The sequence below is a fragment of the Lytechinus pictus genome, chromosome 1, assembly GCF_037042905.1.
Source record: "Lytechinus pictus isolate F3 Inbred chromosome 1, Lp3.0, whole genome shotgun sequence".
Classification (NCBI taxonomy): Eukaryota; Metazoa; Echinodermata; class Echinoidea; order Temnopleuroida; family Toxopneustidae; genus Lytechinus; species Lytechinus pictus.
The window spans coordinates 19,293,524-19,314,111 of NC_087245.1; the positions used below are offsets into that span (position 1 = coordinate 19,293,524).

Genomic DNA, 20,588 nt, shown 5'->3' on the forward strand with positions numbered 1-20,588 from the left:
ACAGCCCCCCGATGGGGTAGGCTCCGATTTCCTAGCACTTCTTTTTATGTAGCTGATAGAGAATGAACTACTTTTTTTGTCTCCAAGTGATTTCATGACAATAAAAGTGGCTTTACTATATTGCAGAATTTGTTTTGCCTCAATGTGGCCTCAAAATTGCAGATTTTTCCATAAATAGACAAAATAGTGAAAATTGCTGGGTGACTTCGGCAGCCCCCCTGAGCGAGTAGGCTTTACTGTGCCAGCACCTCTTTGTAACATATATATAAAAGGTTACTCTTTTGTCTCCAAGTGGTTTCAAAAGAATAAAAGTGGGTTTACTACTAGTAGACATGCTTTTTGCCTCAATAGGGGCTTCAGAATGGCAAATTTTTAAAGAAATATGTACAAAATTCGGAAAAAGAGTGGGGCGACTTGGGGCCATTTAACCCTATAGAAAGAATTCACAATTTAAAAAAAATGACAAATTTGAGTTTGAAGAAAGAAAATGGAATGTGGTTGGGACAAGATTATATCGCCAGTAAACAAGAAATTCAAATTGATTCATGCAGCGTCGGATATCAAAATAACGGCAATACAAGATTGTGAATAGTAGCCTAAATATGGCAGTTAAAACATCTGAAATGTTTTAAAATATCTGAAATGTTTAAAAATATTGCCAAAATCTTCATTTTGTTATGAATAACCCATATTTAATCCCGCTGTAGTTTTATAGAGTGCCTCATGATTAACATCACAAAATCACTTTATCATGTCATTTTTTTCATATCTACTTGAGATTGAAGTGGATATTGGCCTTGAGTGTACTTCTATTTTGAACGTTTGATATCTGAATTTCACATTTAAATGTTGCTGTAACCTTAGGGCTATCACCCAGCAACATTTTGATACATCAACGGCGTATTTATGATATATACAAGCGGAGATATGACAACTTACATTTCACCTTACCCTTAAAGGTTATTGATATTTTCAACTTCTTGCTATTTTACATCGTTCTTTAAATTCGACTCTAGAAAAAAGGTGATACCACAATTTGAGACTACTACCTAGAGGGTCTATACTCACTACTTATGGTTTCAAACGTTTTCTGTGGTGTGGGTTGTACGAACTCCTTAAATAGAGCCCCTATGAGATTTAGCTACCGGTCTACAACTTTGAGGCAAAAAAAATAGACAAATAACCTATCATTAAAGTTTAGAGTCCCTCTTTCAGCTGATATAAGAGAATTCTCACCCACGCATGAGTGAGTAAAACAATTTGTAGAAAGTATACCCAAAGGTCATTTGGCTGGGGGTATCTGATTTCTCAAAAGAAAAAATCACATGCCTAAAGGTTTTAATGTCTGCTATTTAATTTGATACCTCAATCATAGAAAATCGTTTATAAATAACAAAGTTGAGATCCTTCGAAACAATGCTTGTATTTCCATGATTTTATTAAACGTTTTCACCGGTTTCCCACTGAAACTACGGCACGGTTAACAAAAGATTTTATGCATGGGTGATCGCCAACCAAACGGAGTGTCGAGTAAGTCTGAAAACTAACCTCGAGAGCTTCTCAATTTAATGAATATTTTGGAATTCAAGCTTTATTTCAAATAAACATAACCATTTTCTGTAAGTAAGGTATCAAGCTAAAGAGGAGATACGGAACTTTTTAAAATGTGATTTTCTTTTTGAAAGTCAGGTACTGCCCGCCAAGTGACTCTTTGGTATTTTCTTCATATTGTTTTGCTCACTCATGCGTGAATGAGGAACAATCTAAGTTATTTCAAGTGAAAGAGAAGACTCTAGGTGCGACAATGATAGGTCATTTGTCTATTGTATTTGTGATTAAGTTCTGATAAATCATCGAAAAATCTCGGTTTCGTGTTTTTGTGGACGCACTGAATATATTTATTAACCAAATATAAGCATTGTTACCATTAATGACACCATTAGAACCATCTACATGAATTATTTTAAAAGGCAAAGTTATTCTTTAATACAATTAATCATTCTCTTTAATCAAAGACTTCTGTAAGTTCTGAAAACGTGACTCGCGTTACAACACGAAGAAATCTGAGTGTGACTAAACGTGACATTTTTATTCTTGTGGGTTTTTTTTATAATGAAGGGGTTTACACATGTAAATATTTTTTGGCAGGAATTATTGAGAACCCTAAAATCCTCAGAAGTAACCAACTACAATCTACTAATTCATAAGCAATCTAAAATGGACCCTTTTTGTGACTCGAGAGACACATTTTGAGGGTGTTTTCATCTGAAATATTGTCTAGCTCGTCTCATATAAAATGTTAATACCAACTTGATATTATACAGTGCGTATATAAAAAAATGAACAGATTTGAAAAGTCTATACAATTTTTGTTTCAAATCATGATGTCTATATTTTGGTGTTAATAGATGCTCTGAAGTCTTATCTTTCAAATGTCATTAAAAAAAATTAGTTTCTTTCATGCTTGAGCGAACACGGAATGTGTTTGTCTGGGGTTAAAAAGGAGGCTTGCGCCAAAATGGCATAAAATGATAAATATGATCGGACTTCTTGCTAATCATCAGACTTCCTCTTATAAGCTTTTCATTATCTTTGCCATAATTTTCGATTTATGCGGTCAAAATTCATTTTAAAATCTGTTTTTTGCTTGAATTGTTCTGTTGTTGTTTATTTTTAATATATTCTATTTTAGCTTTGAATATTCCTTCTTTAAGCAAAAACATTTTTTTTCAACCGAAGTATGGGAGAGCGTGTATTAAAAAAAATCCATTCATTGTGTGCTACAAATGTTATGAACAGTGGCATACAGATGGGCTGGGGCTCGGGGAGCTCTCCCAATAAAAAAATTAAGAAAAAAGTGGAAAGGAAATAAAAGGATAGAAAGTGAAGTATGATTTATTTTCGAAATATTATGTCAAAATCTATTACAAAGTTGGATATTTTAATAAAAAAGTGAAAAATTTTGATTGCTCGCTCACAACTTTTTAATACATTTTATCCGATCTGCGATATCTAGCTCCTTCAAAATTGACTCAATAATAATAATAATAATGGTGGCTACTTATATAGCGCACAGGTCCACCTTTTGGTGCTCATGGCGCTTCAAGGAAAATAAACACAAAACACAACACCAATACCACTAAAAGACCACTTGTTCACTGCAACCACCCTGCCTGTGGGGAATCTACAGGTTGGACTATGGCATGCCAATGCTGTACAGAGCACACACTTTAAAAAATGATTAATATATCACTTTTGTGACCAAAATTACTAATTTCCATACAGTTGCAATTTATTTGTCATTGTGTGTGCTCTGTACAACATTGGCATACCATAGTCCTACCTGTAGATTCCCCACAGGCAGGATGGTTGCAGTGAACAAGTGGTTATATCATAACCTTGTTCATTGAATGAGTGCTAAAAGACATGAATCCTTTCCTGTTTGTCCTGTCAAGCACATAATTAAACTTGGTCAAGGAATCAATAACCCTTTGAAAATAGTATTCATGTTTTTTAAAGGTACCATAACATAATTTGTTTCACATAATAAAAGGATTTGAATAATTACAAGTTCTCCCAATTAATAATCAAAATCTTCTTGCTTGGGTTGACAAAGTCTTCTTTTCTTACTTATGAAGGAAAATTCAAAGGTAAAAGAAGTTTAAATGAGAAAAAAATAATTCAAGTAAATAAATTTGTAAAAGAAATTTGACAGCATAATTCGAAAATCAAAGCAGCAAAGATAATGAAAAGGTTAAGAAGAAATATGCTGATTAGTAAGAAGTCTGATCATCAAATTTATCATTTATGCCATTTTGGCGCAAGCCTCTTTTCGAACCCCCGACAAAAGCGTCCCGTGTTCGCTCAAACATGAACAAAATTTATTTTTTAAATGGCATTTTAAAGATGAGATTTCAGAGCATCTATTAACATCAAAATATAGATATCATAATTTGAAACAATTTTTTATAGACTTTTCAAAACTGTCCCGTTTTTTGATACGCACTGTAGAATGGATGTAAAATAAAGACCTAATTATAAAGAAGTATTAATATGAATTCAAAAAGTACAACCCCCCGCAATTTCAGTAGCAAATTTGATCTCTGTTCAGAGAGGTGGTGTAACTCGGGTTTTGGAAGGTGAAAGGCAGTGAAAAATCAGATTTAGACTTCTTGGACATATAGCCTACCTTACCTAACATGAATCTTTTTATTTTAGTTGGTTCAACTTGACATTTTAAGCGCCTGGTGTCTCGTTACATGCATGGAATAGCTGAAAAGCATTAAAAAATACGTGGGTATCGTACTTACTCTTCTTCTTAGGTTGAGAATGCCGACGCCATATAGGGATTTGCCAGTCGGAGCGATTCATATATCCGTTGAAACTTGAAATCTCGTGAGTAAAATTATTAGTAATGAACATGGAAAGAAAATTTCCATGTTCTCCTACATTGCGAGGAACAACAGGAAAACGGAACGTGGGTGTGTCACTCTCACTGCATGGAGTTCCTTCCCATGCAACAAGACATGATATGCACTCAGTACCATAGGGATTCACTCAAGCTTGATCCATTCAATTAACACCCGCCAAAGACAAAACCAGCGACTGGATGTTCTGAATAACACCCAGCGAGACATCCTGGAATGCGCTGTTATTGTTCATTGGAATTCTGGCTTACATCTGACAGCTAGACAAGTGAATAAAAAATAAATTCATGAAATATACCAAAAGGTCTCAAAAGAACAAAAAGATATAATGAATTTCAACGCACACCTGGGTGTTTTATGGTGATGAAAAGGGATATTCGTAAAAAAAAAAGGAAATTGGCAGTAATTACTGAACTATCCCCTTGCCATTTCAGCCAAAATGATAAAATTGTCCTGAAATAATATTATACCAAAAGTCCTCCAAGTGGACAATCATAATGCATGTTACCACGGTAAGAAACTTGTTTGATTTTTACCCAAATTCCCGATCTAACCCCCTTGCATCCCCTCCCCCAAAACATGAGTTTTTTATGATTTACTGGAACAGGCTATTGAGTTTTTCAATTGGACAAATTATGATCGTAGTGGGTATCATCACAATCACACCGAGGGATGTTTATGGTGATAAGGTGCACATTTGTTTGTCTAATGGACTAATATTCAGCAAATGTCCCTTGCTATTTTTCACCAAAAAACGTGACATTTTTTTGTGACTTCCTAAAATATACCACAAATTCCTTCAATTGGAGAAATAATGATCAGATTCTCAACACACATAGATATGTTCATGATGATTAAATAGGAAAACGATTGAATTAAACACGTTTTTCCTTTCAACATGGAATGACTTCTCCACTTACTTTTGTTTGAAAATTGAAAGATGCTTATCAATTAATAAATCTGAATCAACATCTTACAATGACAATGACAATTTTTTGATGACATTTATTGTGACAAAAATACGAACTCAAAAGGAACGGGTGAGGAACAATTGTTTCAAATTTGATATAATTGACAGCTGTCTTTCAATTTTTTTTTTGGGGGGGGGGGTGAGGGAACGTCTATTTATTAACGATAAGTAATCGTTTGAGTGTCACCCTCTTCTATATGTTTATATATTTGCTATAACTTCTCTCAGTTTTCAACTTGCCCTTTCCCCTGGCCATCTAGTCCTCCCCACATTCCATCCAAATATTTGGATATACAAAATAATGGAACAAGCCCAAGTAAGTTGTGTCCTCCCTCTCGGTCTCACATTCTTTGTACCACTAATGTATTTCATTCATTCTCTCCTTCCTTTTCTTACTTCTCTCTCTTTGCTCCCCCTCTTTCCTCTTCCTCTCTTTCCCTCCCCTTTTTACTTAATTCAATCTATCAAAAGAAAGCAACTGAAATATGAGACAATACCAACAAATTCTAGAGATACAATTGCACATTTATTCAACGGTAATTAAGGATGCTAAATTTCTTCTTGAAAAAAAAAATGGGTACACGCGAAGCGTTGAGCAGATAGATATCAAAACATTGACACATTTGCCCCCAAATTTTGCATAATTACATGAGTTGCGTTTTCTGATTTGTTTCGCATTGTGATAATATAACATTCTGCATAGAAAAGTGCAATATAATGCCTGAAATTAATATATTAGTTTTCTATTTTTAGACCTTATTGATAAATGCTTTTGGCACTTGATATACAATCAATACATACAATAAATAAATAACAAAAACCTTTTAATGGAGTAATTACAGAACGGAAAAAGAAATAGATTCTGAAGGATTCATCCCTTCTATAGTCTCTTTCTACATTGATATTACAAACTATACATACTGCATAGGAGAGATAAAGAGCAAAAACAATCTGTTTTAAATCCATTTCATATTTCTAGTCAACGCCACTGCACGAGTACTACAAGTTGGAGGTAAAGCAAAGCTAGAAATGCAGTTTTAGAATTTGCAAGAGGGAAAAATAGAAAAGTAAAAGTATTGAATAACAAGTACAAGGGTTATACTTGACAAAACGCATCTACAAAAATGATTTTACAAGCAAAGACCTATGAATAAGACAAAACTACAAATTAAAAAAAAACACATAAAAGGCACGCTTGGCTGGCCAAACGTTTAGCGAAAAAAAATCTTAAGCAACTTAAAATTTCTACAAGAAGCACTACAAGCAGTTCCAATGGTTTCTTTTTTTCTTCTAAAAAATACTATTACATTCTTTAAACTTTTCATTCAATTTCTTTTTCGTTGTCATCAATCGTGTAAAATATCATGAGTGAAGGTTGAATGTTCGGTTGATTAACCTGTTTTGTGAAAGAGAAATAAGCCAAACATTCAACTTTACATCAAAATATGTATTCCAAGTGAGTGCAAGGACATGTTTTGATGTTTCTCTATCAAATAACCACCACAATTATTTGATTCTGAAAACAATATCAAGACAGATGCCCCAAATGTGTGTTATCAAAATCCAAATGAACAATTGATGTATAATTTCCACCACATCGCAAACGGAATTCATGTGTCCACCACAGTCACATAATTCCAGTTTATTTTTTATCATAAATGTTCATTGGAATTTAGATAACACATATGCAGATTATGCCTCTTGCAGTCACTTGGAAATTACTCATAAAAAGTAAACTCTTAGTCATCTCATACCAATGACAACTGGGTTAGGTCTCATAAAGCTGATCGTAAGTTATGCATGATTTTACGCTCAGCTGGAACATGTCTTTAAGAGCCTAGATAGCTACAAAGGAGTATATCATTAGCTCAAGAACATGTTACTAGTTGGGCGTAAAGTCATGAATAACTTATAAACAGCTTCATGAAACAGTCCCATGGATTTTACTTAGGTTCAACTTTTAAAAAGTTTGATTTCTTCTCTGAACTTGAAACCAAATCTGATTCCATACAAGACTTGACTATTCATTCAAAATAGTCACAACTCTGTCATTCACCAGCATAAAAAATTGCATATAGTCCTGGATTCGCGATAAAAAAGGTGGTATATTCGGAAAGAAAATTTCTTTCAATATATAGCACCAAAAAGGCACGTTTTCTTTGCATGATACTGCTTCTTACAAAATGGAAGACTTATTTCACATATAGTCACATGACTTTAGTCACCCGACTTGAATTGTCATATAGCTCTCATATCATTTTTGTCATCAAGACATAAATACAGACTTATGGTTTATAAAGGAACATTGATGATTGAATCATCAAGTATCTTTATACATCATATTGAGTATCAAGTACTTTCCATTTTTGTTCCTATCTGGGTCTTCCTCTTTATATCATATACAATTATCGACAGACTTTATTCCAGCTGAAAAAAAACATGAGCTTTACAAAAAACTCATCTAACACCGACCTTAGGAAGGAGAACAAAAATAAGCGGAATTATTTACATCCATGTCGGTTACAAATCATCATCACCCGCAGGTAAAGTGGCGTGATTCATGATAAATATGACATTACATGACCATCTTGCTGACATTAATTAATGTGCAATTTGAGTTGCTTTGAAGTTTTTTACTTAGTTACGCTTGATTTATATAAAAGTTGTTACATTCTCCCAGTTTGAAAATGTTGGTCTTTGTTTTGCTTGATGATGTAGCAAAAGCAACTTAACATCATACGTACGCATTGTTCATAACAATGATAGGTAATCTTCTACATGTAGCTTTGTACACTTAAGTTTCTATATTGACTTCTTAGAATACAAAGTCACCATGTAATATTTTATCAATGTATTACTAGATTTTCTTTGTCCGGCACCATCATTTCCAACGTCAAGCAGGAGAATTCTCAGATTTATTTGTGAAGTAAAACATTCCAAAATAGAGATTTATTATGTACATATCAAAGAATCATACAGGTATGAAAGAAATCATAATTTATCTAAAATCATGCAGTGCTAGGAGAAAGAAATTGAGAATTATCTTACAAGTTTTTTTAAATATCATTTTTGGAAGGTTTTAGAATTTTTATTTTTGAATTTTCGGATGAATTTTTAGTAAAAGTGAAGTAGAAGGCTACACTAAATCTACAAGAATTATACTCTACTTTGAGAATTTGGCCATCCGGTCAGCCAATGAACTGCCTCCTTTTTTAGGGGGAGGGGCTACTGATGGTTTAGGAGCGGCTGATGGTTTAGGGGTGGGGCCTTTTCCTGCTTGATCTTTGCTGGGCGCACTGTCCTTCACAACTGGCGGTTTGTCGGTGCTAGAGGACGGTTCTGGCGGGGACTCTGGAAGAAAAATTAAATGAACGAGGTTGAAAAGACGGTTCCATCTACTCTAAGGACATATGCTTGTGAGTGACGCCCGCTGCCAATAGCCAATATTGGACAATCATTAGTGATTTTGGCACATTAAAACCATCATGTTTTTCCATAAATGGGTGATTTCAAGTCCGTTGTTAGCGTTGGTGTTGGAATTTGGATTGCTTCCCCTAGCTACAAAACCTATTCTGAATTTGTAAAACTGATCTAGATCACACTATTGACACCTCAACAACTAGTGAGTGACTGTTCAAGACCATCTTCATTTTATGTTTGGTGGTATACTCGTGTAAAAATTGACCTAACACCAACACCAAAAGGTCAACATTGAACTTGAAATCACCCAATGTTAAGGAACAGTTTGCCAAACAACATCTTCACCAAGCAACATAGGGATGTTGCCAGAAACTGTTGCATAATTGATTGTAAAATTCAGTTACAAATTGAATTGAATTATATCAAGTGATTCATACCTAGTCAGATTGTATGACATTTGTTATTTCAAGTACTGCGATGGCACTCACTAAGCTCAACCACTTAACCCGTAATAAAATTGATAGATGATTGCCAATACATTTACTATGGATCCTATAGTCTATAAGATTGGCTTTACAATTATACAATTCTGGAAACTCCACACATTTCGAGCATAAAGCCTTACATATGGGGTACTAGGTTTTAATAGCAGTTTCACCTTCCTCAACGCTTTGGTGATATCTCTTTGATGATATTGGTTAGATATTTATATTATCTGCATAATATTACATAAAATGTATTCAAAATTGGCAGAGCGACACAGGTAGCATTTAGCATGTACTTGCATTATAAATCACGAGTATATATATATATATATATATATATATATTGTAAAGAAATGGATGAAGAGAACAATGGTAGGCGTTCTCTTCATCCATTTCTTTACAATATTTAAATAAAAAGAGTTGCCAAAGCTGTTGTACATGTATAAATATATATATATATATATATATATATATATATATATAAATATATATATATAGTGCATACAAAAAAGTCCAAATAAAAGTTATTCTTAACTACAAACATAATCTTTTGTTCATAAAGGGATTAAGGGACTATTGGGAACTTGGTTGGGGTCTCCATACTAGTAAGAACACAATGTGAACGCATAGCGACTATGTGAAAATTTTCCAATTAATTGTAGTGGCTTAATTTCAATGGAACATTCTTATGAAGCCATTATGTGTTCATAGTGTGTAACATCATGATTTTTTCTGTATACCTACTAGGGTACTGAATAAGCATTCTTTGGAATACAAAAAAGAGGGAACAAATTTCTACACTCATCTTAAAAAGAATAATAGGGTAAAAATATCAACCAATATTTGCAAAGCAGGCTATTTTTTTCTCTTCTTCTTAAACTGTACCACACAGGAAATTTATCATAGTTAGGTACGGAATTGTCATTGAAAACTCAAATAATGAATATCAATAAAATAAACCTGTATGATGTAGTAAGGCTGGAAATGGAAGATGCAATATGACATAATGTGATAATAAAGCAATGCTGGGGAATAATAAAAAAATTAAAGTAAATAAATGTGCTCATGTGGTCAAAGTATTGGAGGTCATTTGCAAAGGTCATCATTTAGGGGAACCCCATCACAGACAGTGCAAAAGAACACTAGTAATTGGCTGCTTCTTAAGGGCCGTCTGCACCATCCCGAGTTTTCAAATTAGCGCGCTATTTCTGATCCGGCAAATTATCCCGATCTGAAAAATCTCGAGATAGTTGGCGGTGCAGACGCAATTATCGCGCTAGTTCGTAGGATTAATCTCGAGATTGCAATCCCAAGTCAACTCGGGTTTATTTGCAAAATAGCGCGCTATTTTACGAATTATCCCGCTAATTCGTCGGTGCAGACGCACTCGAGATTGGACTCGGGGTAATTTATTCATGACGTCAGTCCATAATGCAATTCGCGTTCCACTTCCGCCTTGGTCAAAACATAAACACGTGCGGAAGTCAACTTTATACATGCGAATAGCGTTCATAAGCAACGATGGTGTCCCACCAGTGAATGGATTTTGGGAGAGACCAGACCGAAGGGGGAGGCGCTCATCGACGATGGTCATATTCAATAACAACACTGACAGCAGTGTTGTCTTCCTTCGCAAAATGTGAGCAAATAGCATTTCTTTCCTCCTTTTCTCCCCCTCTCTCTCTCTGTCGTTGCCTCCTACTCCGCCATCATATTTAACGAAGAATACATCACTTCTTCACTCGCTGAGCTGAGAGGATTGTTGCATAACACCGGTTGAATTCGGCGAAAGTGCTAGTGAAAGGAGTACATTGCTTGCATATCGCGGGAAGTTATTCAAAAGCGCGGGCCGTTGAAACTCCAAGATCCGAAAGTGCGCATGCTCGTAATATCGGGCTTGTTGCCTCGCTCGAGCAGGAATCGCTCTTCGTGGGATGGTGCAGACGGGGTTTCTTGAATCTCGAGATTAATCGCGAAGAGGGCTGATCGGGCTAAAATCTCGAGATTGAGCAAACTCGGGATGGTGCAGCACCGCCTTTAGTGACTTTAATGTCTTAAAACATCTCCAACAAACTTTCTGGCCAATGGCATATTATCCGTAGTCAAAGATTCTGAACTCATTTCGTTGTACATGTATTCAAAAGGTTTATTAGATAATCAACTTATGAGCAATTCCACAAAGTTTGTACATCTGCCCTCTGTGTACAGGACCTTCGAATGAAAAAGTGTAATGCTCTTAAATTTTCATGGCTTGAGTGTTTTATGAAGCGAAGTGAAAATTGAGAAAAGTGGATGTCGGACGTACAAAGAAAGTTGATTATTCTATTGCCTTTACATAAGTATTAATGTGGAGCAATAGACTATAGCTATCAACTACTTGAGGAGTATGTGCCGGTCATCCATTGAATACTAAAGAGATTCAAGATATCTTCCACAAATTCAATCAGTTATTAATTTGTTTCACAACTTGTCCTCTTGTGACACCTAACTCCTTTATGAATATATGTAAATAAAGAAAAAAAAATAAGGTGTTAATAGGAATTGCTACATGCAAAAACATAGTGCAGTGCAGTATGAACAAATGTGAAAATAAGCAATGAAAATGTGGAATAAAATAAAAATACTTTTGCTGTCGTCACATCCGTGGAACTGACTCCAGAATGACAAAACATATCAGTTTGCTAACTATGACAGACCATTGGTCAGTTTTGAGTCAGTTTTCACTGATGTGACGGTAGCATTACGAAAAATGATGGGAATGGTGTTAAAGAATGGACTAAATATGGGAGGTAGGTATGACGATTTAGCAATGAAAATGCAGGATTGGTAAATGTCTAGCTAAGCAAAGCGACCAACATACCTTGTATTAGGATTCTGTACAAAATTAATCTGTATCAAAATAATGCCACAAATATATACAAAAATGAAAATTGCAGGATGATTTTCTAATATATTCTCTCCTTTTTTTTGAAATCGGCTAATTTGATTTGAGTTACAGAAAAGTGGTTTGGCCGACAAATATTTTTAACGTGGTTGTTTTCAAATAAATGACTTAAATATCATGTAATGTTTAAACAACAAATGGTTCCAAATATAGTCATTAATTTAAAGTAAATTTTAGGTAAATATCGGCAAAATGCCATGTGTTCCGAACTCCAATTAGTTTTGTTACATGCACCAAATTAAATAAGTGATAATCCAGAATTGCATATTTCGATAGAGAGATACACCTTATCAGTTTACCATTCTTAAAAGATGTTTTATAGATTAATATGTGCAACTTTCTATACATCTACGTATATAATAATTTGCATTGATGCAAAGCGTACTGGAAGACCAGACGATAGTTCCAGTTTATCTTCCATTTAATTCATGCTGCTTTTCTAAATCTATCAGTGCAAAGCGAGAGCAAGAAAAATGTCTAAGCTCTTTCATCTACCTGACTCTGTTATAACGGCGGGATCTGAGATTTGAGTTGGAGGGGACCAGCCGGCTTCGTTTTCAGCCGAGACACGGTAAACGTACTGAACGCCGGTTTTTACGCCCTTGACTTCAAAGGACGTTTTACCAACATTGCCGACTTCAGTCCAAGCTGTTTCGCCAGCTTTGCGGGCATCAACCTAGCAACAGAATGATGGGGAAGGAATGAAAGGAAGTGGGGGGTGATTATAGCATGCTACGAGACAGGTTACATCACTGATGTTATCATTTCTGTAACGAACTTTAAAACCTAAACATTTATCCTTCTGTATAAAAATTATAACATAGGACAAACAATTTGTTGATTATTAACAATATTGTTATTTACATCAAGGAAAAACGACATGTAAAAGACAAAATTCAAGAAGGACCCTTATGATTGTGAAGAAAGGGAAAAGCATCCATATCATATGTTCAAAACGATGACAAAGATGGTAGTTTTATATGACAGAATAGACAGACATGAAATTAAAATCCAAATTAATTTGACTGTTTTCTTTTTTAATATGAACATTACAGAATCAAATGGAAAATGATAGTGATTGGAGACACTGCATTATCCTGATTACTTGTCATACTTATGGTAAAAGAAAATTAATTCAGTTAATTATATTTTTAATACCCACCTTGTAGTTATAAATGGGACTTCCCCCATCTTCTGCTGGTGTTTCCCACGTGATCTTGAAAGAGGACTTGGACGCTTGTTCCACTTTAGGTTTACCAGCAGGTGCCTTGGGAACGACCACTTTAGCTGTAAAGATATATAATTATGACAGTTTATGATGATCAATGTACCACATGAAACATAGTTGTGTTTTAATGGGGGAATAAACCAGTGGTGTGTTGGCTCAGTTGGTAGAGCGTCTGTCTCACAACCAGGAGGTCGGGTGTTCAAACCCCGGCCGGGTCAGACCAAAAGACGTTAGAAGATAAAAGTTGCTGCTACCTTGTTTGGCTTCAACAATTTAAGGGATTGAGCCTTGTCGATCTGGCACTGCACAGCGGCTGCCGGGCCCAGCAAATTTTCAGAGTATTTTATTTTCATGTCTATTTCGAACAATAAAATATGGATTTTCTTTTCATTTTCATAATCTTGGTCTTGATTCATTGAGTTTTATAAATAGCATGGTTTAAGCTAAGGACTGCGATATAATTTGAAATTTTCAAATGCTACCAAATTCTTTTTAGATAGGACCCTGGAGATAGAATCCATGACATTTGTTCATGCCAAATCTGCACTTGACGCCAAATATGAAACCTAATATCAAACCCTAACAATGCATATTCAGAGAAATAAAAGCAAGAGCGATTGACACAGGAGCAAATTTCAGTCATCTAGTACTGACCTGCAACCATGAGTTCTCCTGATGTTGCAGCCGTTCCTGAAGAGTTGGTTGCCTCACAGCGGTAGATACCAGAGTCCTCGGGGAAAGCCTCAGAGATGGTGAGACAGCAGGTACCATTGTTGTCAGTTGTGATAACCACAAACTTGTCTGACTCAATTTCCTTGTTGTGGACGAACCACTTGACTGTTGGCAAGGGAACACCTTGGACATGGCATTCAAGGACGACTTTGTCCTCTTCCCAGGCGACCTGAAAGGTTTTTAAACAAGTTTGTGGAGGTCATTAGTATATTTGTTTATCAAGATAAAGTTTGACATTCACAGTAGCATCATTATGACCGACACCACTATGATACAGCATTCATTGTTTGAATCCCCCCCAAAAAAAAAATAATTAAATCTTCTTTTAGTAGAATAAAAGCCTTTAGTTGGTTTATCCAGCAATTGTCAATTTTAATACCATATGGTTATTTTGTAAACCCTGTTAACTGAACGTTGAACTTGATTTCTTTTATATTTCATGTCCACACAATTATTACATTTTGTTTTTATTTTTTAGAAACACAATTGTGTTCCACTTTTCAATTTAATGAACAAATCAATTATTTAAACACTAAATTACAGACCTCTTCTTGAAGACCTCTGATGAACTTTGGTGGACTTCCTTCTTGTGAATCGGTGTCTGATCCAGAAACACCCGGAGTTGATTCACTGAAAATAAACATTAAAAAACAGAAAAATATGTGATTTCTTGAATGAAACAATGCTGAAAATAAGATACATCCTTGCAAATGATCTTTCCTCTTAAAGTATAGCTATTCACCCTAACGTATTATTGATCTTCTCATATCAAATCTTTCATTTCAGTCGTAATCCTTACAACTCTGGAGAATAGTTGGTGCTCTAAAGTACCAAAAAAATCATTGTTGAATCATGTGGTAAGGTGAAAGACGATGACAACTTTAAAAAATAACAGTATTTAGCTGACGATTCTACATTTGTTTGAATTTTATACTTCATACCTAATTACATTTAATAAAAAGATATTTGTTCCTTTCATATGAAAATCAATGAAAACAAGTGAGAGTTGTGTTGCTTTGGTGAAATACAACTAAATGACTTATAGCACACCAAAATCTTGTGTTAACGGATATCTGTAAGCACTAAAACTAGTGCAGTTTGTATCTACACAAACAATTAATCTACTGAGATATGAGTGCTAACCCGTCTTTAGGTCCCTTGCCAGCAGAGCCTTGAGGTGCGGTTGAAGATGAAGGTTCACCAGAAGGTGCAGAAGCTGACTTAGTGGACTCAGCAGAATCTCGTGCTGCAGCACTACTGTGCGTTGTGCAAAGAGTGAAAGTGAGAAATACAAGCTAATAGCTTAAGATACTGAGCAGCAGGTGCGTGGCATTATAATCACATTAATATTGTACAGATGTAATTTATCGCTTTTAATAGGAATACATGTGTAAATTAGTAACTTTGTTTTCCCTGTATTAAGTATTCAAATAAAGAAGACATTACTAAAGGTAGACAGCAATAAAAATGTATGTAGAATACAAAAGGAATTGCAGTGATACCAATTGCTAAAGAATTACAATAAAAGAATCCCACAAAAACAAAAGAAAGTCAGTGATTGCCTAGTGTTTGGTGACTACATTTGAAAAAGTATTTAAGTTATTGAAAACTGGAATGACTACCCTGTTAAAACAATGATACGCTATGCAAGAACACATTGAATATGATAAGTATAACATCCTAACAACTTAACACTAACATTCTACTCTGAACAAGATATAACTCATCCTTTTCCAAAGTAAAATAAGTTTTGGGAGAAAGAAACCTACCTGACATCAGAAGCAGTGATGCCCTTATCACCAGCACCAGTAGGTAGGATATCGAGTGTGAACTCACAAACCACCTCGCCTTCACTGTTCTTGGCTGTGCAGGTGTATGGGCCAGCATCGGTTGAGCGTGCATTCTGGATCTCAATGGTGTGTGTGAATTTGTCACTTCTGATCGAGAAGCGACCACCATCAGAGATCGGGCGACCATCCTTTGACCATGTCACTGCAGAGGAAAATGATAGGGATTAATCATAAGTAATGGAGTAATTATTCTGGGAACATTCTGTGGCCAATAAGGTGATTCATTTTACTTGGATGATAGCTGCAGTATGAAGTATGAATTGTAATAGACATGGTGGAGGCAGTGGCATTGTCCTCGTTTGCATATTAGCAGCTTCGAAATATGAGGTGTGTCCACTTAACTTAACTGGCAACATAAGAGAGTCGAAATATGAGGTGTGTCCATTTAACTTAACTGGCAATGTAAAAGAGTTGAAATATGAAGTGTAAATGGATGTAGATTGCAGAAGTAGGATATTTGATGAGAAGTTTACTTCACTTGGGCAGTGGAAGTTTCAAAAAGTTAGGCTTTGAAATGGTTGTTTGTTACATGGTGGCAGCGGTGGGATGTATGGTGTGAAAATTGTCTCTGATTTACACTATGTTACTAGCAAAGGGTCGAAACTTAACCAAGAACGTTATATATCTTACCTGAAGGAACTGGGTCACCGTCAACATCACATGTGAAGATTGCAGTTGTGCCTTCCTCAACCATCTGTGACTGGGGTTCTTCAAAGAACTCTGGTGGGATGTGATCCTCGTCAATGGTGGCTGTGCAGGGGATGTCTGTACTCAGACTTACATCCATGCTCTGTGAGATACTGATGCTCACACTTGGCTCCTCTGTAAAATAAAATTGAATTACTTTAACTCAGTTGATATTTTTTTATCTAAACGAGAAAGTTACTCAATGTAAATAACAAAATCATTACTAAATGGAAATTATAAACCATGATTCGTTAAAAAAAACATTAAAAAATCAAAATAATTTGTGAATCAATTAAAACAAATGGAGGAATCTTATTAGAAGCAATAATAATTTTGTCATGCTCCTGCAGAAATGCAGGAACCCAAGCTCACCTGGAGGAGGTCAGAATACTTTTTTAAATGATCTTTCCTTTTGATTTTTTGTGGCCATACCGTACGAAAGAAAAAAAAATAGGATTCTAAGAAAAATAAAGTAAAAATAATTTCAATATGATAATTCTTTTGTAAGGTATCGCTCTCACCATTGACAGTAAGCATGGCACTGCATTCAGCTTCTCCGTGGTCATTCAGGGCTTCACATGTGTACTTTCCACCGTCTTCGGGGAAGATTTCTGCAATCTCTAGTTGGTAAATGTTGCCACGGCTCACATAACGGAACTCCTTGCAGTCCACAATGTCCTGTCCATTTCGGAGCCAGCCGACGTCCATTGGACGAGAGCCTATGAGGAACAAAAGAAAGAGTAGCTCTGATTATGAGACTGGATAGCATTACGAACTATTAGTTTTATCTGTTTCATTTAATAATGAATTTGAACGTCCTAAGAGAAATATATTATGCATCTATGGTATAAATATCATGATTGTACCATACATCCATAGAAAGTTATCGTTCCTGCATCTTATTTTCAGATGGTTTATCAACCTTCTGGCCTTCGCAAAGCTCCAATAACTTTTTCCTAACTTGACCTGAACTCTTGATAGTTTAATAACTCTATTGCCTTTCTACCCAAAGCCACTGTATTTTCATACTGATTGTTGACGTTAAAAGAGTGCCAACATTAATGTCACCCTGTAATGAAAACGGGACAAAAACAAGAGCAGAGATCTGCTCCAATATTCATCAAAATGATCGTCTATAATTTGCTCTGAGCAGATCCGATTAGATTTTGATATCGCTCTTTGTAATAGAAAATGTATTCTCCTGAACGGGAGATTGCAATATCTTTTAAAGAATAGATTTAATTTAAAAAGGAAACAAATAACTCTTTACTTTAAAGTCCTATAACATACCGGTAATCTCCGCCTCCAGGACAACCCGTTCTCCATCACGAATAGACATGTCTTGAAACTTCCTGACAAAGGTTGGTGGTCCGGCCTCCTCTGGTTCTTCTGGTGGAACAAATTCTGGTTCCTCCTCCTCATCGTCAGGTCTAACACCCGGGGCGCTAGGTGCGTATGTACGTATTGCAAATTCATCATCGTCGACCTCGTAACCACCATACTCCCTGCTGTACCTCTCATCCATTTTATATGGACTAGTTTCCAATCGTGCCGAGTAATAGTCTTCATCATCACGGTAGACACGACGCGGTATCCTCGTCGGACCCGTAACGGGTCGATCTCGCATCACAGGGCGGTAAGGCTCAGTGTATGGTGTGCGATCAATTGTTGTTGGCGTCGATGGTCGATCGCGGCTTGGTACACGCAAGCTATCTTGCCAAGCGGAGAAAGAGGTCAGCTTGGGAAGAGGTCTGCCACCCGATCGCGTGAAGGTTGCCGATGTGCGAGTAACATCCAAATAACCAGGACCAGCATCCCGCGTTGTTCTTCTTGTTTCCTGAATTTCTGAATATTTCAAGGGTCTGTCAGACCGAGCTTGATAGTATTCTACACCAGAGTCTTCTACTCCACGTCTGCTAGAAAGACGTTTTGATGTTGCGTAGCTGTGGTATGGAGACGACGGTCTGTATGTTGGTGATTCAGGGCGGTAGGCTGGTGACGGTGAACGGTACGTCGGGGAGGATGGTCTGTAAGTTCCCATTGGTGACGACGGGCGGTAGGTCGATGTTGAATACGGGCGTGATGGCGAATAGCGCGACGACGGTGATAGCCCCGTTGGTGACGTGGGACTGTAAGAACGGCTGCGTGACGGCGCAAGAACGTCGGTTCTTGGTGTGTAATAATCCTTGCGTTGTGTGCGCTTTGATTCGTAGGAGTAAGTCGGTGAAAGGCTTGATGGGTCGCGTATGTGCTTTGAACGCTTTTGATGAGTGCGGCTACTCTCGGTTTGAACATCGAGGTAACTGCGAGGTGTCCGCGGCGCCTTTCGGGTCTTATGACGACCACGCCCAACATCTGCACCTCTATCTAGTAAGGCTTCCCCTGGTTTATAAATTATGAGAAAATTGACCAAAAAGGAGAATTTTGTTATTTGAAAGTCCGAAGTACGTTTATGCTTTTTAGGCTAATAAAAATTGTTTTCAGAGATATTCAAACTATGATGACTCTAAAAATAAATACATTCAAACAAATATGAATTGGAAATGGGTACAATTACGCTCTTTCTTCATTCACATCTATTTTCATAACTGTATCAACAATTATGCCGTTTCTAAAAATCTATCTCCGTTCTAATCAATCGAAATAAATGGATGGAACCATGCAGAATATTCTAAACAAGTATTACAGGCCTATGTAATGTTTACAATAGATTGTTTTGTAAATTGCCTATTATTAAAAGGGAAATATAAATACATAAATACCGTAATGACATTATTTACCTGGAATCACGTCAACCTCGGCAGAGCAGGTGGCCTTGCCAGCTGGTGACGAAGCAATCGCTTGATAGCGGCCTGCGTCGGTTGGTACGACACGGTAGATGACCAAGGATTGTAATCCGTTAGGGGCCCTTTCGACGTACATGTGGTCAGATTGCACAATTTCAACGCTGTCCTTCATCCTGTAGCGTGAGAGTAAAATACAAAGATACTCAAATATAAATAACATGTATCTTCTAAAAGAGCTAGATCTATGTGGTAAGATTTTGCAGGAAAATAGTTGAACAATATGCATTTAAAAAAATCATATTTTTTAAAAAACAAATATGAAATCACGAATGACTAAATGAAATGGCTACCTATTATTCTCACGTCAGAAGCGACTCTTTAGAAATAAAGTGTTTATATATGTCAGAAATCATATGAAAGTAGCCACTATTTCGAATTTGATATCTATGAATATATGATTAAACTAACGTCATCACGCAAGAGTATAAATCAAATTTTACACAAAGACGTTTTAATACTTCGAGTTTATTTACCAATAATATTACTCAAGATATTTTTATGGAAAACAATGCGACAGTTAACCAAGAGAAACTATGGTTGAATCATTATTGAACCATAACTGCATCGGAAGCACTAGGGTTTGAATAAAAGCCATGATAATCATTTCTATATAAAAATAATCATCCGATCGAGGTAGTCTAACTCGACCATGATATAGTAAAAGGGTATCTAGCAGGGATATTAATTCGTTGGCAAGTATTTGAGCTCCAGATGGCGACCGACTGAGCTTAAAGTCAGGAGCATAAGGTCAATTACTCCCACAAGAATACTATAATAGAGTTGCTAGGAAAATATGTGTTGAATTAATAAACGTTTCCATCAGGGATTCCATAACCTACCAGGTGACCTTTGGTTCCGGCCATCCCATGACTTGGATCTCAAGTCGGACCTTCCTGCCTTCTTTAGCACGGAATCTCCGCAGCGGCTTGGCGAATGATGGCCGGATGTAATCCTCCGTTTCGTTGTGAGGAAGTCCTACAAGAGAAAAATTATACGAGT

General features: G+C 36.2%; 1 protein-coding gene across 1 annotated transcript in view; it reads right to left on the reverse strand.

Annotated features, from left to right (window-relative positions):
* Positions 1–5,901: 5,901 nt before the first annotated feature.
* LOC129258918 (titin-like) overlaps positions 5,902–20,588 on the reverse strand; it is a 292,780-nt gene continuing 278,093 nt past the window's right edge. The window contains exons 193-204 of the mRNA XM_064097713.1: positions 20,429–20,564; positions 19,524–19,702; positions 18,034–19,125; positions 17,265–17,462; positions 16,687–16,878; positions 15,976–16,198; positions 15,350–15,463; positions 14,752–14,836; positions 14,129–14,375; positions 13,409–13,533; positions 12,742–12,922; positions 5,902–8,748 (exon numbers count right to left, since the gene is read on the reverse strand). Of these exons, the coding sequence (XP_063953783.1) occupies positions 8,561–8,748; positions 12,742–12,922; positions 13,409–13,533; positions 14,129–14,375; positions 14,752–14,836; positions 15,350–15,463; positions 15,976–16,198; positions 16,687–16,878; positions 17,265–17,462; positions 18,034–19,125; positions 19,524–19,702; positions 20,429–20,564 (2,960 nt within the window). The 3' untranslated portion in view covers positions 5,902–8,560. The remainder of the gene's footprint in view (positions 8,749–12,741; positions 12,923–13,408; positions 13,534–14,128; positions 14,376–14,751; positions 14,837–15,349; positions 15,464–15,975; positions 16,199–16,686; positions 16,879–17,264; positions 17,463–18,033; positions 19,126–19,523; positions 19,703–20,428; positions 20,565–20,588) is intronic.